This window comes from Lytechinus variegatus, chromosome 19 (assembly GCF_018143015.1).
Source record: "Lytechinus variegatus isolate NC3 chromosome 19, Lvar_3.0, whole genome shotgun sequence".
In the NCBI taxonomy this organism is placed as follows: Eukaryota; Metazoa; Echinodermata; class Echinoidea; order Temnopleuroida; family Toxopneustidae; genus Lytechinus; species Lytechinus variegatus.
Genome location: NC_054758.1, coordinates 8,606,530 through 8,631,999, shown reverse-complemented (window position 1 = coordinate 8,631,999; position 25,470 = coordinate 8,606,530). Strand labels below are relative to the sequence as shown.

The window sequence follows — 25,470 nt, the reverse complement described above, 5'->3', positions numbered from 1 at the left end:
AATCGAACCCGGGCCCCCAGCTTTGAACTCCAGTGCCTTAACCACAGAGACGGGTTAGTGGCTAGGGCAACCCCGTCACCCGATCCGATTACCGTCAGATAGACAGATTTTCGACACTATACCAATTATAATTTCCTTGTCGGGTGAAGGTTGGGTTTTGAACAATGACAAGCCGCCATGCCTCAGCTGGATTAAAGGTATTGCTGTGATACAGTATACACGTATGGGAGAAAGTATGATGTAAATACTTTCATCGATGCCTGAGCTGGCAAAAATCTTTTGATTGTGGACTTTTTTTTCCAAACGAGTGTAAGTGGGCGAATGTAGGCCGACTTGCAAAATTGATTAACCAGGAGATCGTACCACATTGGACGAACGTTTTGAAAGACAGGTTCGAGGAGTGTACCTGCATCTTTGGTGGATTCAGGACAGCACTCCTGTCCATCCTTCCAAGTTCCACGTCGTTCGAGATAGACTTAGAGAACTCTTTGGATCGCCATCAAGTTGTTGCCATAATCTATGAAGTAGAATGGCTGCCAAGATCCCCCGACTTCATGCCCTGTGATGATTTCCTTTAGGAACACTTGAAAAACAAAGTGCTTGTAACTCCTCCCAAGATGTTGATGATTTGCCAGGCCGAATTCGCCAAGAGTTGGATGCTTTTGTGCAATGATCCGACAATGGTATGACGAACTGTCCAAGATATCCTTAACCCTTTCCACGCTGTCGGTTTTGTGTGCAAAGGAGAGGACATGTTGAAGGTGAGGGTGAATTAAACTTTCAATAATCATTTCAGAGGAATGCCTTGGTTGTTCATTCTGAAAATTACTTTAAAAAATATTTCATTCTATCAAGTGCACATTACCAAAACTTGGAAAAAGTGGTACATGCACCTGTTGTCTTTAACATCAATCAATTCAGTCATGCGTGGCGCAAATGGTACAAATAGGGTATGAATATAAGGCTTATTAGTTCCTATTTCATATCCATGCAAAATAATTTTACAAAAATAAATATGATCCGAATATCAGCCCTGTAGATTTGGATTACCTTTTTTCTGAAACGCACTGTATATATAAATATCAATATATATATATATATATATATAAAGCTAAGCGCGATCGGTCCACAGCGCGTCACGTGATATGATCGAAATCAATGTATTTTGCTATCCGGTCCACCTTCGACGAATATATTGACCAGCGGGTCCATGAATATATTTTTCTACGTGTATGGCGCCCTCCTTGGCGTTGTGGCGCGCGCCTGTAATCCAAGCTGTGGGGGAAGTTACAAATTGATGCAGAGGTTCGAAGTTCGAGCCCTGGTCACGTCTTTCGGATGGTGACGTTAAAGGTCGGTCCCAGACGTAAATAATCATATCTGATTGATACACGTCTGACAAAACTCAACACACACGGGAATAACGCATGTGGGACTTAAGTAGCGATCGTTTGTAATCGATCAACACTCTTCGAACGTATGTATGTATTTGAGTTTTGTCAGACGTGTATCAATCAGATATGATTATTAACGTCTGGGACCGACCTTTAACGTCACCATCCGAAAGACGTGACCAGGGCTCGAACCTCTGCATCAATTTGTAACTTCCCCACAGCTTGGATTACAGGCGCACGCCACAAGGCCCAGTTGTGGCGTAACGAACGTAACGGACCGCGGAATTTAAGTGAGTTGAGTCCAACGACGAGAAGGTGCCTACTACGAGTTAACGTTAGATCTAACGTTAGGCTTTCTTCAGTTATTTGATTAGACAGGAATAACCGTGATATCTGAAATTCTGAGGATATACTAATAATGGATACCGTACGGTATGTATTGTGATTTGGAGCCAACGAACAGTTAGTTTAGCAGATAGAGACTGAAGCTTAGCTAACTTTTGGATTTGGTCTAACGTCAAAAGATTTGTGATGATATCTGATGAGCAATGAGGAATAAGATCAGCTTTTGCCTTTTGGACGATAAAATTGGGTAAGTACTAAATCTAGATTTAGGCCAAGATCTAACTTAAGTTAGGCCTAACTGTTTAACGTGTTAGATATAGATCTAGGCTAGGGTCTAAAACTTAGTGAAAGTTCGAGTAATCTAACGTTACTTCTGGCTTACGACAAGGTAAGTTAGTGTTATCAAAACAGTAGATCCTGGTTAGATTTGGACCTGGTTCGACAATAGAAAGATCAGGACCACCACAGGCACCAACAGTAGTCTGACATAGGCCTAGATCTAATTTAGTCACGCATCCCCAATCAGAATATATGCATCAGATCATGGCTCAACATGCATTCTCGATTTGCCTTGCCAGCTCTTGGGTCCTGGACTGGACTCTAAATTAGATCTAAAAAGATAGGCCTAAACAAACTTGGTTTTAGAAAATGGGCATTCAATGCGCTATAGACTAAGATTGCTTATACCAGTTCTATCAGTCACTGTGAACATCATACACAACTGCGTAATCTACTGCACGCACCGTAGACCTAACTTTATGTTTAATGTTAGATCTATCTTCGTCATTCAAGGCCATCTGATATATCAGATATTGACTGATGGGGTGTGTAAAAAATTTCTTTGGACCGCCTTAAGGATTTATATTTTCCCAAGGGGGTTTCCGAAGCGCGCACCGGCGGTCCAAAGAATGTTCGTATTACACACTCCATCAGTCAATATCTGTATATTATTAAACGAACGGTATAAACTCATATCTGAATAATACAAAATCTGTCACAAAATTAGATTTTGGGGGCTCATAAGGCCACTATATGGAAAATAGGAAATATTTGATAATCTACTAGATTCCAGATCTGCATGCATCTACCCAGGTGAGAATTAATTCCTCACATGCACTGAGTGCCTATATCGATGATGTTAGCTCGAGCTAAGGCCGGGTTAATAATAGAAGCGCTTGGTATCCTCAGGCAAAAGGCGCTTTTAAAACCAGCTATTATTATTTTTACAATTATCACAGCCTGGCTAGCTTCGTTCGAGCTGTACACATCGTGTATTATACAGGATTTTTGTGCTATGCCTGCCTAACATAGCAACATCTGCCATGCCACGGGAGCTCAGTGTGTTTTCCAGTTATTCTTATCGATGGCACAGCTAGATATTTCTTTCATACGATTGTTTGTGTTCATTGTAGAGTGGTGTTGTATTTCAGGGTTTGACTAAAAAAATATTGACTGTACATTTCATTTGGTACATTTTTGCCAAGTATTAATCTGCCATGTTTTGTATTAGACTTGCGATATTAAGAATCATATACATGATATACGATAACGTGAGAATATTGTTAAACGTTGGAAATATTTGATATCGTATTGATCAGGACTGGTATTTTTTGTACATGAAAATCGATGTAAATGGCATGTAATTAGCTACCATTGAATGATGTATTCCACTGAAGTAGTTATCCTTTTTTTATTTAAACTATTTTAAAACCTTGAGATTTATGAGAAATAGATAGTGATCATAATATAGTTTTGCAAATTTGTCATGTAATCTTTTTGCGAATGGGTGAATCTCGTCCTATCTTAGAGATCATTGTTGCCTATTATAAACTATTCTGAAAAACAGAAAAGTTAGACCATCAATATGTAGTCAACAAGAACATAAATGCTAAAAGCCCGGGGGGGAGGTGTTGCAGTCGCCTCCCAATTAGTCATGTGTAGAGTGTGTATTTTCCCCAAAACTTGGGAAGGAGAGAAAAAAAGATACTATGCAATGTACAACAACAATTACGTTTTAGTGTAAAACGTATTTCTCAATGATTGTTTCCTTTAAGACAAAATAATTTTTGCATTATAAAACATGTTTTAATACTGGTGTACAGATGAGGGGGGGGGGGTATGGACCCGCAAATTAGTATTGTAAAGGGAAATATACATATAATTACATATTATTTATTCCCTTTTAGACTATAGACCTGTATTATATCATTTAATCATGTTAATCATGTAAATTGCCGAATTGGCTTCATGAGTGAGGAAATTGTATATCTATTGCCAAGTTAAATCGTGCTTGGCAATTACCACAATTTTACCACTAGCATAATTTCAATTACATTCAATAATTTATGCATTTATAGTATCACATTAACCCATCCGTAACTCACTATTAAAGTGGCAAGTTTAGAAAAAGGACATAGTCATACTTCCATTAGCACTTTATTCATACCATTTTCCCGCCCTAACAAATGAATAGTAGTAATACGCGCCTTTGTGGTACACAGCAAAAACTGTGGTGTTAACCGGTGTACATAGAAGACCACACCAGTTATTTTACACCGGTGTTAAATTGGTGGTGTTAGTTTTACACCTATAGGTGTTATTATAACACCTTTTGTTGTTACGTTTACACTCTTTGGTGTTACGTATAATCTCTGGGGTGTAATTCTAACACCTCGGGGTGTGATTCTCTAATAACACCAATTGGTGTCAGTTTGAACACCGCAGATTTTACAGTGTATATGTCATTTTGAAATGAGTGTGTACGATCATGAAGAATAAGCTACCCCCTACCCCCAAGACAGAAAAAACACTACCACAATGTTATTATCCACGGGAATGGGATCCTGTGGCAAAATAATTGCTAATTGTGGCTCCAATATTGGCTTCTATAACTCCAGAAATTAGTATTTTAATGATTGACGATGTCTACACGCTTTGCGAATCCATTAACCAAATTATATTTTCCACTTTGGTTTGTGGTCTTCTTTCTAGGATTACACCAAGGACATTGGTTCGCCAATCGACAGAAAAATGAAAAGCATGTCTGGGCCCCATCTTACAGAGTTTCGATTGATCCCATCAATATTATTGAAACAATATGGGAATTCAACAATATCATGATTGCACAATGTCCTTTGTAAGAAAAGAAAAGCACCCTGAAATTTTTAAGAAAACGCATGACTTTACATCATATTAAAAATATTTTGAACAAACATGTATTTTAGATGCTGTTGTTGCTTTCCATAGCTGTGATTGATCAGATCAATCGTAACTTTTTTTAAGATGGGGCCTTGGTCACCATGCCATTGTCCTTTCATTGTAATTGCAGCAAAAATAAAGACCTAAGAGCAGCAAACGAATAATATTGCTAAGTATAATACAAGTAGAAAGGATACAATGATGATGATAAATCATGCAATGATAGTGGAATTCCTTTTTAAGATGATTAAATATTGTACCGCAACATCGTAAAATAGCCTTAAAAACGGGGAACTGAAGCTTTTCGACATGCACTCATTGGAGTAAAAACGCACGAATGACAGGAACTCTAGGACAAATCAATGCATAAAAAGAAGCAATTGCATTTGCTATAGGCTTATGCTTGGCTTTTGCTTGATTCCGTATGCATAAAAATGAGCGAGTAAAAGCTTTAGCTATAGTACTCTTAAGCAATTGCTAATGCCTAATAGTACTAAGCGTTTGCTTCACAATCGAGCCATGATCGAGATATTGCTAAAAAGAGTATGCATAAAACGAACATTTTGCTTGTGCTTTAAACCATTTGCTTTGGCTTTCTCAAGTACCTTCAGAGCAGCTTGAGCGTTTTCTTTATCGCATCTTATCGCGTCTTATAATCATGTTTATGTAACTGAGAGAGAACCCAAAGGTGTAAAGTAGCCTACATGTACAAGTTTTCTTCCTGTAGTAAGGGTAAACTGAATGCCTACTATTAGTCGATTTGACAGTCTCATAGGCTCAATACACCAACCTAGAAATGTTCTTTCCGATGAAGTTTTTTTTCTTGATTCGTGTTCGTATGGGGTCCTAGAACAAATTCAGCTTGGTTGCCCAAAGTTGCCGTTTGGGCAATTTTGCTAATTTGCATAAATCCAAAATGGCCGCCAGATGCAATCTTGAAAACCTAACTTTTGAACCACTGTCCACAAAATGATGAGTAATGACTCGTTTTAGGGTTTTAGAGATGTGTAGAACCGATTTCTGTAATCATTTTTGCAATATAAGGTCATCTTCAGGTCAAATCCAAGATGGCCGCCATATGCCATCTTGAAAAATTGACTCCTTGGCTAACTATCGCTTGTGCTTGAAGCAATTGCTTTCCAGCAATTGCGTTTTCTAGGCTTTTGCTTGATTCCGTATGCATGAGCGAGCAAATACTTTTGCTAGTAAGTTCAAGCAATTGCTGACTGCTGGCACTTCCTTGACGATTAAGGTATTGATAAAAATGGCGTATGCATAAAGCGAACATTTCGCTTGCGCGTTTGAGCCCCGGGGGACCACTCCATTTACGAGTGGATACTATGCGCGACCATGGGGTCTCGAAAAGCACCCTAAACACGTGATTTCCATATTCTGAAAATGCACCCCTTAACAAGTATTGGCGTGTGAAACCCTACACTTAAAGGGGAATCCAACCCAAATAAAAACTTGTTTTTATAAGGAAAAGAAAAATCAGACAAGTTGATAGCTGAAAGTTTGAACAATATTAGACAAACAACAAGAAAGTTAAGAATTTTTAAATGTTGTAAATATTGGTAATCACTATACCCATGGAGGCTTCGAATTGGCCACATATGGGATGTCAAAGTGATGTAAGGCAAGGACTACTCTTCCATGCACTCCAATACATATTACGGCTAAATTGTCATTTTCCCCAAAAGTTTTATTTCAAATTATATATTTCTTTCATGAGGACATAAAACAATATGCGATCTGGGTTATACTTAGATTACTGCCCCAGGGGAATGGGTACTTAGGAGAAAACCACAAATCCCTGATAATAAAGTACATGGCCTATGGGAAAGTTGTCCTTGCCCCTTGTCATAATTTACTTACCCAGTTGCCAATTTGAAATCTACAAAGTATTAGTGATCTCAATTTTAAAACAGCAATAGCTTTCTTATTGCTTGTCCAATTTCTTTCAAACTTTCACCATTCTGTTTAATTTATTTTTCTCCTTCCCAACACACCATTTTATGGCCAACACTGAAAACATTATTTCGTAAGTTCTACTAAGCAAAAGTTCGTAAAAACAATGTCTAGTTCTACTAATTAGTAGTTTGTAAGGCATGCTTAGCGATGCAATAAATTGGTTGGACATGCCGAACTAATTTGCTTTACCAATGAAACTATTCGTACGGCAGGGGCTTTACCAATTTTAAACCTGCCCTACTAGCGCTATAGGATCGTAAAAACGATGTCTCTTTCTACTAATCTTGGTTAGTTCGGCAGGCTCAACTAAGTTTAAAACTCGTTTGGCTTGCTGAACAAATTAGTCATACAAATATGCTGTACGATGTGTGGTATGATAAGATACACGAAACTGAAAATAAGAAACAAGTGAAATAATTGTTCATTCATAAACTGTTTAATAACATTGGAAGTCAATGACAAAAATACATAAAATAACAATTCCATGTTAGCGATTGAGAATTAAATTGAGAAAGTTAAATAATTGCTCATTCATAAACTGTTTAATAACATTGCAAGTCAATGACAAAAAAACATAAAATAAAAAATCCATGTTAGCGATTGAGAATTAAATTGAGAAAGTTATTATGGTTTCACAATGAGCAACCTGAAGTGCATTTCTTGTAATTCTTGAAATTGTACCTGTCACCCATATATGAAAATTTCATAATCAACCTGTATTTCAGTGTCAATGTATTTCTTAATTTTTCAAACAAGTTTCAAGTTCAAATTTAAACATCAAAAATGAAGCCAACATTTCTTTAAAAATCTCAAATTTTGATTAACATGACTGACAACATCAAATCCAACAAGCTGAAATGGAACATGTAATTATTTTTGACCTCAAATTTAACCAAAAAAGCAGAATGGAAAGGAAATCATGAAAAAAAAACTACTGTTTTGGCTCAAAATATTTTAGAAAAGCTAAAAAAAAAAAAAAAAAAAAAAAATTATAATAATCACCCAAAGGGATAGTTCTGGATCAGTTTTGAAAAGTAGAGGATATTAAAACTTTCTCTTGAGATGATTTTCACTAAATTTGACTGATTTTTATGAATTTAAGAATAAAAAACATTTTTCTTTTTAAAGTGACTTCTTTCATAATTTTAACTAAAAATTGACACTCTTGGTCAAATTTGAGATCAGAAATGCATTCCATGACTTGTTTCATTTTCTAAAATGTATAGTTTCCCATACATTAAACAAGGTCAAAGGAGAGTCAGGGTATAGAGTTCAAACATTGGTACCCCCTTAATATGCTACAACAAAATTACACAAAGTTTTCATTCAACTATCACATTTAGCTACCTGAAGTGCATTTTTATAGAAAGTGCTTTAAAAATTTGATAATCAACCTGTAAATCAGTGTTAATATTTTTCTTAATTGTTCAAATTTAAACATCAAAAACGAAGCCAACATTTCTTTAAAAATCTCAAATTTTGATTAACATGACTGATCACATCAAACTGTTTAATAACATTGCAAGTCAATGGCAAAAAATCCCATAAAATAAAAAATCCATGTTAGCGATTGAGAATTAAATTGAGAAAGTTATTATGGTTTCACAATGAGCAACCTGAAGTGCATTTCTTGTAATTCTTGAAATTGTACCTGTCACCCATATATGAAAATTTCATAATCAACCTGTATTTCAGTGTCAATGTATTTCTTAATTTTTCAAACAAGTTTCAAGTTCAAATTTAAACATCAAAAACGAAGCTAACATTTCTTTAAAAATCTCAAATTTTGATTAACATGACTGATCACATCAAATCCAACAAGCTGAAATGGGACATGTAATTATTTTTGACCTCAAATTTAACCAAAAAAGCAGAATAGAAAGGAAATCATGAAAAAAACTACTGTTTTGGCTCAAAATATTTTAGAAAAGCTAAAAAAAAAAATAAAAAAAAAATTATAATCATCCAAAGAGATAGTTCTAGGATCAGTTTTGAAAAGTGGAGGATATTAAAACTTTCTCTTGAGATGATTTTCACTAAATTTGACTGATTTTTTTATGAATTTAAGAATAAAAAACACTTTTCTTTTAAAAGTGACTTCTTTCATAATTTTAACTAAAAATTGACACTCTTGGTCAAATTTGAGGTCAGAAATGCATTCCATGACTTGTTTCATTTTCTAAAATGTATAGTTTCCCATGCATTAAACAAGGTCAAATGAGAGTCAGGGTATAGAGTTCAAACATTGGTACCCCTTAATATTGCTACAACAAAATTACACAAAGTTTTCATTCAACTATCACATTTAGCAACCTGAAGTGCATTTCTATAGAAAGTGCTTTGAAAATTTGATAATCAACCTGTAAATCAGTGTCAATATATTTCTTAATTGTTCAAATTCAAACATCAAAAATGAAGCCAACATTTTTTTCCAAAATCTCAAATTTTGCTAAACAAGACGGATCACATCAAATCCAACAAGTTGAAATGGGACATGTAGTTATTTTTTACCTCAAATTTGACTAAAACAGCAGAATTGAAAGGGAATTATAAAAATATTACTGCTTTGGCTCAAAATATTTCAAGAAAACTTTTTAAAAAATATTTTTAAAAATTGATTATAATCACCAGATTTGGTCAAAATTACCTGAAGAGATCAATTTGAAAGTTTTACGTAAAATGATATTCTTGAAACTTTTCCTCAAAAAGAGCCAAAAATAAAAGGTGATACTTTTGGCACTTTTTGGTTAATGCCAAAACTACATTTTAATATACAAAATTGAAAGTGGTATACAAATTTGAAAGTGGTAGATATTAGAACTTTCTCTTGAGATGATTTTCACTAAATTTGACTGATTTTTATAAATTTAAGAATAAAAAAGATTTTTTTTTAAAGTGACTTCTTTCATAATTTTCACTAAAAATTGGCATTCTTGGTCAAATTTGAGGTCAGATATGTATTCCATAACTTGTTTCCTTTTCTAAAATGTACAGTTTCCCATGCATTACACAATAAGGTTAAATGAGAGTCAGGGTACTTTGTAATACTGCAGAGTTCAAACATTTAACACTTAATACTGCTACAACAAAATTAGAGAGTTTTACTTTTCATTCAACAATCTACTTTCAACTCCACTTGGATTAAAGAAGCCTCAAACCAGATCCATCCAGTTAACAAAATTCCAATTCTATTTCACTCACTATAGTCTTAACATGCAGCATGACAAGACAGTGAGTATGCTCGAGTTACAAGACAGTTATTCAAGAAGATTTACTAACTTTGACACCACTTTTGCAAATGTTGGATGGACTGATTGTCTTCAAGGTCTAGGATGACTCTTTCAACGAAGAGAGCCATCTTGGCCAAACATCAGGGATTGTGCATGTTGAAGGTATAAGTAGCTGCCTTGTAGCAGCTGAAGGAGCAGATGATGTCTTCACTTATTGGGAGTAAAGAAGTATCAAACCTGATCCATCCAGTTAACAAAATTCAAATTCAATTTCACTCACTATAGTCCTAATATGCAGCAACAAGACATTGAGTGATGCTTGAGTTACAAGACAGTTATTCAAGAAGATTTACTAACTTTGAGACCACATTTTGCAAAGGTTGGATGTACTGATTGTCTTCAAAGTCTAGGATGACTCTTTCAACGAAGAGAGCCATCTTGGCCAAACATCAGGGATTGTGCATGTTGAAGGTATAAGTAGCTGCCATGTAGCAGCTGAAGGAGCAGATGATGTCTTCACTTATTGGGAGTAAAGAAGTATTAAACCTGATCCATCCAGTTAACAAAATTCAAATTCAAATTCAATTTCACTCACTATAGTCCTAATATGCAGCGACAAGACATTGAGTGATGCTTGAGTTATAAGACAGTTATTCAAGAAGATTTACTAACTTTGAGACCACATTTTGCAAAGGTTGGATGGACTGATTGTCTTCAAGGTCTAGGATGACTCTTTCAACGAAGAGAGCCGTCTTGGCCAAACATCGGGGGTTGTGCATGTTGAAGGTATAAATAGCTGCCATGTAGCAGCTGAAGGAGCTGATGATGTCTTCACTTGTTGCAACAACCACTCCATCCACAGCTATCTGGAACTCTGCTGCTTCTGTCAGCTGGCCACTGTACTTGATGACAGGGGAAGGCATTTCATCCTGCAAAGAAATGTTAATGAGATTTGAATTTGATTTGGAGGAAAAAGATATTTGATTCAGAGGAAGAAGGTATTGGTTATCTACCAACCAATAGAAAAAAGGCGATAGCATTGTTTGAAGTGGAACAAGGAGTTTGTATTTATTGAACATGTAAAAGCAGCATCCACGCAGTGGTCCTGACGTGAGCGTATTCTCAAAGATAAATACCCACTGAGCCGACCAATCACAGGCAAATTCACAGTTGTCAAGCTTTGTTGTCAAGGTCAAGTCCCCCACGGCTGACGCCCATGAATTTCAGTACGCATTCAAAAAATACATCCAGCTATATTTTGTTCCATGCAAAAATAATGATTAATCTGTTTTCTATTTCATCTCACAATACAAGACCAGACCAGGTAAAGATACAAATATTATTTTATTACTGTACAAAAAATACATCATGTTGGCTAGTGTCATTTGCTATTGGCTTTGTGGACCGAGCACTGACCTATGGTCATGCACTTGTGTACCTCAATCCAAAGATCAAGTTGTAAACTTTCATGAAAATCCCTTTAATTACATGAATTTAGTAATACTTAGCCAATCTTAAGTCTGGAGTTAATGACCCCATATACAATAAGAAAACAAATTCAACAGTCTTAGTGCAAAAAAACAGGAAAAACTTTAAAAGATACTGTGATGATATTTACATTATACAACAAAAAGCAGAGCTACATGTAAGCCAGCTTGATGTTGTACTTAATAGGATTAGGAGATGTCTGAGGGGGTGTATCCCTACAGCCTACAGGTTTACTTACAGACTCTTCGTTCTCCTTAGACTCCTTGAAGATGTTGCCAATCTTCTCCCTGAACATGGTTGGTATCATGATTATGGCCGCTCTTGTTACAGCATCTGCAAAAGAAGGGAAACTTCATGTTTATGGCAAAGCACTCCAATTTATCCATTACATGCAATAAAGTGGAAGGGGAAAAGTCGAGCTAGTATACATTTTCCCATTTTCCACTTCATATCCATTGTACAAAGAAACTTTGAATATCATAGTTGAATTTTATCAATTTATAAACATGACAATGTCAAAAAATTGAACAGATATTTACAAGAGCATTTACAAAATATGTGAAATTCACACTGGTTGGCGTGCATGACAAAAATTATCAATCATCTGTAAAGTCGGGTGCTACATCACATGGCGTCGTAGGCTGAATCAAACAAAAACAATGCAGGATGTAGATCAATTTAAACTATACAACAGATAGCCACATCACATTAGGCCGTATGTCAAATTTGTACAGCACCCGACTTTACAGATGATTGATAATGCAATAAAGAAAGATAAAGAGAACGTCTGGAAGTGGCTCTACAAGTAGCAAATGTGTAACAATGGAGGCTGACAAAAGAATGCAACGACTGATGGTGTCAACACAACTTCTACAGGTACACATCATTAAGAACCTATAGCGAAAATACTCTAATGAATGAGTTACATTATAATTCACATACCTTGATATTCCTTGTCATCCCTAGTGATAGGAATCCTCTCAGCTAGTATCTTGAAACACTGTGGTGTGGATTTTGCTTTCAATCGTTTCCCGTACTTAACAATGGCCATCCCGAATTTTTTGAACCCAAGGGTCATTTTGCCCTTGAACCCCTTATCCTCCGAGCTGCCAATCAGCCGGTCCATTTCAGCCATCAGCTAAGAAAAACATACAAGAAAACAATCAATAAAAAAAAGGAAACTTTACTCATTTATGGATGTTTAATTTTCTGTGGAATATCTAATGTTATCGCCTGTGTTGTGCAAGATCATAAATCGGCACACTACAGGGTCTAACAGCAATATCTTTATCCCATCCTTAAAGAGCATATTTTTGAGAAGTTACTGTAGAAGACTCCAGAATAAAACTCAATTTGTTTCTTTTAAAATTTTTAATGCAGAAATGAAACAAAATAATGGAACAATCCATTTTTGGGTCATTATGTAAAATTGTCAATGCTAATTTTGGCCCTTGGTATTTTGATTGAGATATTCTGCACCCAAAAGAAATCACCCCTCACTTCAAACAATTGCCTCAAAAAAGAAAATGTTATGCAGCTACTATTGTCTTCTTAAATGCACTTTCAAATTTCTAGCATTAACTGGTGCCCACCTGCGATTCTTGGAATAGCCATGGATAAGTATCCTTTATGTCTTGAATTGTTGCATTCTCTTTTACAATAGTGTTTCTCCGAGCACTTAATGTCATATCCATGCCTGTTGCAACTCTTTTGATGTCAGGATACTTCTTTTTGAACTCATCCTGCATTATCTTGATGTGCTTTTTGATGCTGTCATCATCTTCCGTGTCCGGCATTGACGGTAGGTAATTTTGTACGCCCCATACTGCTGGTGCAGCTGATGATGCAGTTGCTTTGCATACCGGCTTGGTTGATTGTCTCTTCTTCCGCCATGCAAAGTTTACAGTTGTCAGCTCGTCTTTCCTTAGGACATCTCTTTTGTTTTGGAAGTAATACGTGAGCTTCTTCCTGTACATCACCTGCAATGACAAAAAGGCAAACAGAAATCGCCCTGGTTTAGAGAATGGAACACTATTTGGTTGAACTATTGGATATAATGTTGTACCCATCCATTATGATGTAATGTAAGGGACGCACCATTAGGTCTTCAGGGGGTTAGGTCGTTAGGAAGTCGGGTTCGGGGCAAATTTTTTTTTGTTAAAATGACCTCTCCTACAAAATTACAAAAATGCACTTACGACACTCTTGCACCTAACTGACGATATATTTCCTCATACAATTACACCTAAAATGCATTTTATAGGGATTTCCGTTTGAACTTTGCATAAGTTTATGAAGAACACTAGAAGAGTATTCTAGGTTAAAAACATAGCTTTATTTACAAATCAGACGAGCAATATATAGCTCTTCTCAGATCTTTTCAGAAGAGTTTTAAGAAGAGCAATTTCTCTTCTTCTTAAATGGCAATCCCTGATTGTACTGTTTGAAATTTAAAAAGAAACAACTCTGAACAGCAGTTATTAATGACAATAAGAACTTTGCTGGTCATCTATTCTTTGGCGATTGTGTGAATTCCTCAGTTATTGTTTTTGAACCTTTGTAGTTTTTCTAGAGAGCTACACTCCTTCAGAAAAGAGCTCCTTGGTCTGAAAAAAAAATCACAAATTCACACAATGACCCCCAAAAGACGGTGTATGGTTTATATTTTTGTCCAATGCACATGTACTAATGTATTTTGGTATCACTACCAAAAATGAATTAGATATGTACCAAAATAAAAGTTGCTTTATAAACCTACCTTGCGACTTCCACAATTGACATCTTTCAAGTTGCAGTCCAGTCTCGGATATCGCTTGAACAATTGGTCAATAAGTAAGGTATATTCAGCAGGCTTTGGGTACACACTGTAGTGATAAAGGCAAACCACGGTTTGAATTGGAATGAAAGAAGTCTAATATTGCTCTTCATGCATAAAAAGATATGTATGTAACATTGTGTGATATTCCTTCAATGATTTCTGGTGAATTTTAGTGTAAACTGTCTGAGAGGAACGCAATATAACGGTAAACCCAGCGGTCAGTCTCCGAATTTCAATGCCCGTGCGTCCGGCGTGGGACACACAGCGCTTCCGCTGTGCACATGCGGGGATAGGAATTTGCCTTGTATTTACGTGTGCTAGTGGAGCACGTGGTAAATTGACGCAACCCGCGCCTAAAATAGTTTGGCATGCCAATAGTTTTTCTGATATTTTAGATATTTCTGGATCAAATTTGCTCAAATAAAAGATGAATATATTCAAAATTAATAATCTAAGATCATATTATATACTGGATTCCGTTCCACGTGACAAACTAGTTAAATATCCAAGGCGCCCTCTCACCCACTACAAAATTATCTCTTTAATTACCAGTACCACTGTTGCTATGTCAAAAGGTTTATGCTAACCGTGGCTCACACCAGTGATCACAATGCAAAAGCTAGGGCATGTCCAAATTCTGAACAGGTGCATCAGGCCTCTGCCCTATGACATTTAGTATAATGACCTATTAAAAACCAGTTAACCTGAAACTGGTGGGTAGAATAGCAAGCGTCACATACTAAATATGCATCAACAAATTGTAACGTTTGACCACCCAAAATAACACGTCGCCCAATGGAATGACAGCACTGTTTTTAGTAATAACTTTATACATTAAGAGTCGCATACTGAATTATAACTACACTACTTGAAAACTTGTCGATAGCATACATGTACACCACTACATGTACCTTCACACATGTACTTACTTCTTATGCTGCATCACAGACTTGAATATTATGTCAAATATCGTTGACCTCTCCGAGACCCTCAAGTCATTTCCAAGTGGCAGTGACAGTAGCTTCTTGTGAATTGCTGGAGGTAGATCTGGCAACTTCCAATTTACTATCCAACATGAAACTGGCCTATAATCAAACAATAACATACCAGCTAGATTAGCTATCCATCACTCACTCACTAGTCTATGTACATGTATATGCATTTAATCTATAAACATTTGACTGCAAAAGCTACTACTACCACTCATTTTGGTTCAGCGCTTCTCAGCTACAAGTGTAGAAAGTACACATGTAGAATGGTTCTTCACAAAACTCCACCCTGGGCCCTATGCCCTGAAACAAGCTTTAATGTTACATATATTATGTTATTTGTCTCTTTAAGTCTTTACAGAGCGAGGAAATACATGTAGGACTTCATGACTCCACTGTTTCTGAGGTTGATGTTAATTTTGATGTTGAACACCTAGCTGTAAAATTCTGCGTAAGAAGAAGAGAACAGAAATAGCAGGAAAAATCTAACCGACTTTTTAAAAATGGTGTACAAAAACGCAACATCAACATATGCATGAAGCTGTAATAGGGTTGCAAAGGGTTAGAAACTTTCTGGGAATTTTGGAAACTTTCCATGGAAAGTTTCAGGAATTCAATAGGCTGAGAATTTTAGGAATTTTGGGAATTTTCATTTTTATTATTTTAAATGGAAATTTTCATCAGCACTCAGCAGCTCAGTTGTATATTACTTTTTCAATGTATAAAATAGTTTTATCTCTGGTTTGGCTTACCTCAACCTGGACCTTTCATGAGAATAAATCTGTGCTTCTCCTTGATCCTTTTCCTCCACCTCCATTTCAACATCTCTAGATCTGCCACCAGCATCAGGTTCATCTTCAGTGCTAGTATCTTCAGGTTTCTCAGACACGACTGGTTGTGCAGCAGCAATGGGTTGCACCATGTCTATGTGCACTGGCATGAAGTGCACTATGGATTGAACTTTAATCTTGATACCCCCAGATATAGTTTCATCAGCAGGCTCGTTACCATCGATGTCGATAAAACATTCATAACCAGAGTCCCATTTTTGGAGCAAGATATTTGTCTGATCAATACCGAACAAGTTGCTTGCCTTTTCCATGAGCTCTTCCATGCTTACTCCATTTGGGTTGTCATTTTCTAGCTCAACCTTTTTGCAGCGTTCGTTATAAAGGAACAGGAATTTGTGCCTGAAACATTATAAAAAAAACACAACAAATTGGCTAAGCTCATCTTGCAAGATAATTAAAAGTTCATACACAATACTGCAAATCAACTGTCTAAAGGGTAAATACATGCACCTGCACTGAGGTATAAATAGCCACTTTGAATATGTGAAGTTCATGAAGTACTGTACATGTATGTAGTATGCTGATAAAATTACAAAATTCCAGATGTCCAAGCCTACAAGTACACCAATAAACTAACAATGAATGTTTATGAGTGGAACGGCAAGAATACTTTCATGAGATGAAAGATTGAATGGAACATTTAATTTTTCACCGAATTAAGATATCCTTTCCATTGCACAGATGAAAAACATCCATTATTTGTTTTATACATCGAAGTAGATCCTTGTCATTTGATATATAAAAATTGACAAATGTACTAACAATGGGTGATTTCATGTTGGTGTTGGTGGACTCAAAAATTTAAAACCAGCCGTTCAGCTCAGAGGAGCGATACCGATAATGATATCAATAGCCCAACACCGCCTCACATGAATTCAGTGAAATGTCTCGACGATGGATTCAAAATCTGTATTATGAAAATTGAGCAAACTCAAGAAATTCACTGTAAATTTTCAGGTTATATTACAAATTTTGACTGTAAAATAATGTGTTCCAATCATATGAACATGGTTTCCACTATAAATCTTTAATTTGTGTCATATGAAGAATTCTGCTAGAGGCGTGCACTTTGGAGACTGAGCCACGCTATGCGCATCGCGTTCCTACTTCAGCAGTGCGCCGGAGACTCAGGGAGCCTGCGGCACACCAAACGGTGTTCTGCCGGTGTGTGCATTATTCTGAGTCTGCTCATGGTTTATGTGTTATCGATTAATTACACTTAAAATGTTGAGGCATGGAATGGAACAAAAATACACAATAAAAAATGGAATGGAACAAATGTTTAATAACACGTGACCTATTTTCCTCCAATCAAATGACAAAGATCTACTTAGGTGTTGTAGAAAATCTAATATTTGCCACCTAAGAAAGTTTTGGTGGATGGGGTGAATGAGATTCAAATTTAAGCTAGCTGTATTAAGGCCAAGACTAATTCCTCAGCAATACAGCATTTAACATCAAGACCAAGACCAACCTGCTTCAAAGTGCTCGAATTGGCAGATTCAAATTACTGTTCCTGCAAACATAAAGAGCTCTACAGCTCAATGTGATATTTCAGTGGTATGAAATCTAAATGATCACTATGGTATATACCCAGTGGATGGTGGTCAACAAGATCGGAGGGTTGACATAGAATGTATCCAAAGTTGTTTTCCTCTTCCGCAACAGTATAAGCATGGAAGTGACGGGTGTATTGTACTTTTACATGTCTGCATAACAGATACGGCTCTCCTCCTACTATGTAGCAAGAGTCAATGATGGCAAATTGATCCCTGAGAGTCTGCTTTTCAACCAGTACAGCTGAACCACAGAAATATCTGATGCCATTGAAAGTAACCATTTCTGCTTTGTACACCTTCTCATTATCTCCTACAATTTCACGTAGCTGTTGTCTTTCCTCTCTTGACAATAATATGAGTGGGTACATGATACCACCAGAATGCTCCACTCCTTCCTGTGACAAGAAGTTAGTCTTGGTCCTTCTTGAAGCCTGCATATACTCATGTCTTTCAGCTAAGCTTTTGCATATATTCTTCCTGTTTCTGGTAGAATGATACACCTCCTTAAAATAATTATGCTTACCCTCAAAACGCATTGTCCAACAATGAATCAGCGGACCAAAAGCCAACATTTTCTCAGGGTAGTGAATTAGAAAATGAAATTTTGGCTTCATTGTTGTCTCCTCAGGAACTACATCATAATACTTCGTCAAGAACTCCTCAATAACATCAGCCAGTAAACCTGCCAATTCTGGGGATACCTTGGGACTTGTAGAAATCTCCACAACATCTAACAGCAGTAACACAACCTCCCAAAAGGGGTCATGTTGTGGAACCTTTGTCCCTACCATTAGAGGAAGCAGCCTCAATAAACACCAAGTTTGTAGAGCAGTTTGCTTTACTTTGAACAAATTCAGAGTAGGTGCCATAACTGATGGTTTGTTGGTTTTATCTGGGGCATCATATGGAAATTCTTTTATCTGATTATTCAGGTATTCCAAGGTGAAATAGCCTTCCAAAACAAAGTGTGATATTGCATTTCCTAGTACCTCTGGCACAATGCCCTCAAAGAGATCATGGCCTATGTCAGGGGGAAGACCACTTGTAACATGGAAGTGCTCAAGTTTGTTCAAACAGCTATCACTCTTTACCCCATAGACTGAACATAGTTTCCTATCTCTGTTTACCATGTGTACTTGCTGGGAATGAGAATCTTTGGATCTGTTTTTAAGTTGTTCTGACATCCTAAAATGATCCTTCAAATATGCATTGCGAATGTTGCAAAAGCGACACACTCGATCTACAGTTGCAAAGCTTTCCATAAATCCCCCTATGGAATGGGCACCTAGGTTATCTGCTGGAAGAAATGATAGTGTGCCACGCATGACATGTTCCACACCATCTTTGTGAACAACTATGCCATCTGTTTCTAAAATCTTTAAATCTTCTAATAACGGTTCCAAGATTCTTTCAAAGCCATATTTCTTAACAAGAGAAGACTTGCAAAGTATGGCAAGCTGAATGACATACAGTTTTGATCTGAATTGGGGATGAAGATTCCCCAAAACAAAATAAAACCCTGCAATTTTCAACCCTTTTGCCTTGTTGCTTAACGGATTGCCTGTGGTGAAATCATCGTAGTATAATTGAATCTGCAAGCTCATTGGGTCCTCTGCAAACAATGCACTTTGTCTGAAATTATCTCCATCACAAAAGTCACCTAAAACATTGTCTTGTGCTGCATGTCCTTCATAAACTTCAGAAAACACATCATCATGCTCCAGTAAATTTTCAATAGTTTTCAGTATAGGTACATACTGAAATGTCTCTTTTCCATCTTCTCCTAGAACATATTCGACAGGAGACACATGGTTGAAGTTCTCATTAACATGCTTATTCAAATTACGCTGATCACTGAAGTGTGTAAATGCTTTTTCATATTCAGTTTTCTCAAGAGCTTCAGTCAGACCATTTTGTTGTAATTGATCCAAATCTACTCCATTTTCTCGAAGGCATTCATTGACTTTAGCTGATATATCTTGTCTACATTGTTCCATCAAATCTGCAATTTCATCAGACACAAAGGTACATGTCTTTCCAGTTGCCAAATATTTTTCTCTTAGGTATAGCAGAAAAGAGCTAGCTTCCTTGGATGGGTCAGGCCTAGGGTCTACTTGCGGGTCATCTTGTCCCTGTTCCAGTTCATCTTCTACTGGTTCAACAGCTGGATGATCTATATCTTTCTGAACTTCCTTATGTTTGGATCGAACATGAACACGGTATGATCTAACATTAGTGTATGTCTTATGGCATCCATCGATTCCACAGGTGATGTAGAAATCAGGCCCAGTGTGAATATAGCGGTAGTGTTTCAACAATAAAAAGAAGTGTGGACTCGAAAAGTCACAGTCACAGCAGGTAAACAACATGTTCATCAAACAATTTCCAACATAATACAAACACTATAGCCTATTTGCAGACACATGAAAACCCTTCAGACAGTAAACAGTAAAATAAATTCAATTATGTGTGTATATCAATTGCAAGATTCATAGCATTGTACTTAGTCATTGTCTAGGGGGTGCATATTTTTAACGACTTAACAAATGCAATAAGCAAAGGAATGAGCCACATGATGAGCTGAATGATAGTACTGCTGCATGAGAGGAGTTCTGTAAAAATTAAAATACACAGAAATGAAACAATTTAAATATGACTCCACAACAATTTCAAAGGTACATGTATTTCAATTAAAAATGTTACAGTTAAAATGCTTTCCAGTTTACAAGGTCACTATCTGCAAAACTAAATTTTTAAATTTAAAGCCACTGGTTAACATTGTTGTAGATCGATTTAAAAAATTCTAAAACTGAGCTGCCTGACCTGTCTAATTATGTTCAGATAAAAAAAAACAACTAGAATGCACAAATAATGACAGTAATTCATTTACATACATGTACTATAAAGATATCTATGAAAATTGTATTTATTATCGCCTACTATAATAATTCTAACACAGTAGTTTATGGAGGTGATATTTCAAGTTTTCACTTTTTGAAGCACTATATGATAACTTTGAAGTATAAAAATTTCACAGCTTAATTTCTGCACCCTATTATATATTCTGAAAGCATTTACGACCATGCAGCTCGGATTTTTTTAAACTGTGCACAATGTTAACCAATGCCTTTAAGATCGGTCAGTTGACTGCTTCTCTTGATACTTTTTTTGCTATGATCACATAAATAAAGCATTTAAAAATGAAGAAGATACTGTCCCACCTCAAAGAGAAAAGAAGTACATGTATGTACATGTAAACCATAATCCCAAAGCCCAATTCATGGATGAAGATTTTTTTTTTTCTGATTTTTCCTAGAGAACTGACACCAAATTTTATTTAAAATGTTTGGTTGAAGTCGGGTCAGTCTGTCAGGAAAAATATCTTATTTTTAGCAATTTTTTCCCATTTGGGGGGCCAAAACTAGGCCAGTTGGTCTGAAATTCTTTTTTTTTTTCTTTCTTTTTTTGGGGGTCAAGAATGTGTACTTGTGGTGGGAGCAAGTCCAGGTTATTCGACTTTCGCTTGGGTTCAAAATTAGCCTGTTTGGTACATGAAAATAAACATCTAAGTTTGCACTCAATCCTGTCACAGTCATTTAAAAATCAATGTAAATTAGTCACAGTGTAGGGCATTTTAGCCCTATTTCCTCAATTTAGACCATTTTTTAGTCCAAGGTACCTGCTCGAAAATATTGAGAGTCCCAGCAGGACCGACTCCTGTGATAAAACATAGCCAATAAGGTAATATGACCTTGGCCATTACAAGTTTTGGTAAAATTTTGGTTACCATGGCAACGCTTCGTCGGAGAAACACAAAAAAACACATCTTGCACATCTACGCCTCAATATCATCCCATACACCAAGTTTCATTTCAATTGCAAAAACTGTAGGAGTTCATGACAAGATTTTCGCAAAAATATGTGGTTACCATGGAAACGCTTGGTCGGGTACAAATATAAGGGTGTCTCGCACAACTAGTCTAGATCTATATAGAGTAGACCACCCATGATTCGTACAGTTAAACTAATTTTGAAATTAAACCACCAAAATATAAAAAATATGTCACAAATAACATAAAATTATTTCAAAAAGTTGAAATTTACAGTAAAAAGTCTGACAATTTCAAATTTGAAAGCCCCTGAAGGCTTAAAAACTTTTAAAGAAACATGGTCGTCAATACTTTGATAAAACTTAAAAAATCAGGATTCAGGGGTCATTTTCAAACTTCAGTTGTTAATCTTAAGCCAAGATGTCTATGCAGACACTGAAACAGTTTGATGCCACAAATTTATTGATAGATATCTTTAAAGAGAATCTAAAATTTGCTCATGATTTCAGGTAGTCTTCCATGATTCGTACAGGCTACTCTCCCCTGAACTCTGGGAGGGGGGGGGGCTAGGCAGTGAGCAGGGTGCTCAGATTTCTGGGGCTAACACACTGTACGAATCATAGCTTGCCTGTAGTACGAATCATGACAAAACAAAAGAGGATCTCACAAATCCATCATTTTCTTCCTCAAAAATGCTAATATTGGATATTTTTATCTTCAGATATTTTAGATAGAGGTCTAGAGGTCTAGACCTAGATCTAATTGTCTAGACATGCTAGAATCCTGAAAATCTCAGCTGATAAGTCATGATGCATTTATGAAAATATAGCAAAAAGGGCTTAGGCCTAGACTAGATCTAGCTCTAGATCTAGATCTACTATCTAGCCTATAGATCTAGACTCTACGGGTCTAGATCTAGATCTAGTCTAAGTGCACGAATCTTGAGTGGTTTAGATTAGATCTAGGGCCTAGCTAGATCTACTCATCTAGATCTACTCTAGGTAGATCTAGATCTAGTCTAGATCTAGGCCTACGTTACACACCAAATTTGACATTAATTGCTCAAATATTAGGCAAGAATTAACTTTTTTTTGTTAGTTTTGATATAATTTTGGTTACCATGGCAACGTGAAGTACAATTTTCAGTTTCATATTATTAGACCTAGGCTAATCTAGTCCTAGATCTAGATCTAGACCTAGATCTAGACTAGAATCTAGATAGACTACGGTGACTAGATCTAGATCTAGATTCTAGGCCTAGATCTAGATCTAGATCTAGACTAGATCTATGTCGTGTTGTTGTTTTTTCGCGAGCAAATGTGTTCTTGTTTCTGAGAAAAGTTGGACCAACTGATATACCGTTACATGCCTCAGAGTGACAGACCTTAGTTGTAAAGTTTGCCTAACGTTAGATCCAAGTTAACTCAAGGAGCTCCGCCGTCGCGGCGGCGGTGGAGCTCCTCGAGTTACGTAGATCCAAGTTAGATTCTACCGGCACCAGCGCACGCAACAGAGCACCCGCCAGTCATTCATGACTTTACTTAACGACCACACACTACTGTCGGCTGTCCACAGCATTCAAACACATGAACAGAAGCTCAATACAATCAGTACAATATCTAGTGTTCATTTTGAAAGAAATAACTTGAAATATTACCTGTTTGCCATTGTTTTCAACGTCAAGTTCCCTTACAACCCAGCTGCTCGATATTACAAGTCGTCTGCGCGTTTCGCGCTGATTAAATTTTGCACGCTGAAAAAGTGTTGTCACGTGATCTCAACAGCGGGAATATTTCTAAACATCGTAAAGCTACCACAAAATTTGTAAACCAATTAGTACAACAAATTCGTAAACGCTCTGATAACAGCGTTTACGAGTTATCGATGCTTTACTAATTATTGCATTGTCGTAGAACTTCCAAATTCAATTGGTAAAACCCGCTCTACAACTATATTCATACATGTACGAGTCTGCACATACGCCCGCTTGCATCTAAAACTCGTAAAGCATCGTAAAAACTGATAGCACACGCTAAACCAGTTTACTTTACTAATTTAAATTAGTAGAACACTACGAAAAACAAGCTTTTGTTTTCAGTGAAGGCTGGATTCCCCTTTAATAAGTGTTGGAAACAACACGATACTCTTGGCAAATATTCCCTGAAATGAACCCCTAAACGAGTACCGTAATGTTTTATTGTTACGGGTACTTCGGTCGTCGGCTTTACCTTATTTGGTTTAGTACGACCCCACCTTCTACACCTCGCGCAAATCGGACTGTAAACACGAAGTGTTGGGGCAAAAAGGACATCCTTTATAAAACATTTTAATTTTGTTTTATCATCCTCGCAAATTCGACCCTAAACGCGTAATTTTCTTAGCGAAATAGATACCCTTTTCTTCATTATTTTTGTGTTTTTGACACCCTTATCACGTTACGTACGTAACGTGCCCTATCGTGAAAAAGACATTCTTTTTACGTGTTTTTTTGGTCGCGCATGGTATCCACTCGTCAATGTAAGTGCCCCCCCCCCGGGTTTGAGCAGTTGATTGGGTTTCTTTCAAACCCCGTCAGAGCAGCCTGAGCGTTTTCTTGATCAAGGCGTTCGCGTGTTTACGCTTATGCTCCTGAGAGAGAGAGAGCCCCAAGGTGTACTGTAGTCTACATGTACATGTTTTCTTCCTATTAAGTGCAAATCAAATACCATATATATAAATTTACCAACATGAAACAAGTTAGTTTGATACCACGTCTGAGAAAAAATACGAATGAGCCATGTTGCACTGCCCAGGCACTTCCACACCTTAGCGTTTGAGCCATGCCTTTTCTGCGAGTCGTGTTTGTACCAGCATGGACTTATTTCTCTGTTATGTGCAGTAGTAGTAGTAGGTCCATGGTACCAGCGTGACGTCGCTATTGTTAAACCCGCTAGCAATTGCTTTCCGAGGGTAAGAAAAGGGTTCAAGCACTGGCAAATGGTTATGCACATGAAATAAAGCAATGCCTTCAGCAAGCTATTGCTTGCAGTTTGAACGAAAGCGACGACACGTAATGCAAACACGGTTCAGAACAAATGCTGTACTCGAATGCAGAAGTGTGACAGTGCAAAATAGCACTTCTCTCATGTAACATATTTTCCTTAGACATTATGTCAGACGTGGTGTCCAACTAATGCTTTAATTTGTGTATTGTTTGCATTCGGTTTGCACTTACTACGAATAAAACACGTTTATGTAGGACACTGCTCATCTTGGGGTTCTGTCTTTGGTAAACATGATTACTCCCTGATCTTGCAAACGCTCAAGTTGCTCCGACCTGCCGACGGAGCTTGAAACAACCCAAGCAATTGCTTAAGCGCACAAACAAAATGTTCGTTTCGTATATACGCTTTTTAACAAACTATATATAGCTTAATCGACAAGCAAATTCTACCTACTCGGATACTACTGATCAATGGTAATATTCCGTAAGTGCATAGCACATTTCCCTATAAGACCTATCATTCTAATCATTCTATTTCTCTCAGCGATTTTGCTTTTACAGCGCACAATGATGAAAAGAACTAATTCGCACCAGTTTTTTACATAGGCGCGCATGATCATGGTTAAAGGTAAATGCTAGTTTTGGTGACGATATCAAAATGAGTTCGTACAGAATCCAATGAAATGACCACTAAAGTGTCTGTTTGTATAAATAAAACGCATGTGCCAAAGGATTCTGGAAGAAATTGTGTAATTGCTGAGAAATCAGCAAATAAGCACGGGATTCGGGTAGGGCGTCGGGCCCGACGCCCTGA

At 36.8% G+C, this 25,470-nt stretch overlaps 1 protein-coding gene across 1 annotated transcript; it reads right to left on the bottom strand.

Moving 5' to 3' along the window:
* Positions 1 to 7,893: 7,893 nt before the first annotated feature.
* On the bottom strand, positions 7,894 to 23,404 carry LOC121405744. Its single transcript, XM_041596696.1, has 8 exons — positions 23,331 to 23,404; positions 16,186 to 16,623; positions 15,374 to 15,529; positions 14,385 to 14,490; positions 13,219 to 13,605; positions 12,569 to 12,764; positions 11,865 to 11,959; positions 7,894 to 11,067 (listed from the first exon to the last, which is right to left on the bottom strand). Exons 1-8 carry the CDS (start codon positions 23,339 to 23,341, stop codon positions 10,789 to 10,791), a joined length of 1,668 nt encoding a protein of 555 aa, XP_041452630.1. The 5' UTR covers positions 23,342 to 23,404; the 3' UTR covers positions 7,894 to 10,788.
* Between the last annotated feature and the right edge of the window lie 2,066 nt (positions 23,405 to 25,470).

Bases quoted from the DNA above. Each gene is read 5' to 3' on its own strand.
- LOC121405744 (XM_041596696.1), bottom strand. The intron at 15,530-16,185 runs GTAAGCCAAACC...GTTTGATTATAG, and splicing joins CATGAAAGGTCCAGGTTGAG to GCCAGTTTCATGTTGGATAG. The intron at 14,491-15,373 runs GTAAGTACATGT...TTATCACTACAG, and splicing joins TCTGTGATGCAGCATAAGAA to TGTGTACCCAAAGCCTGCTG.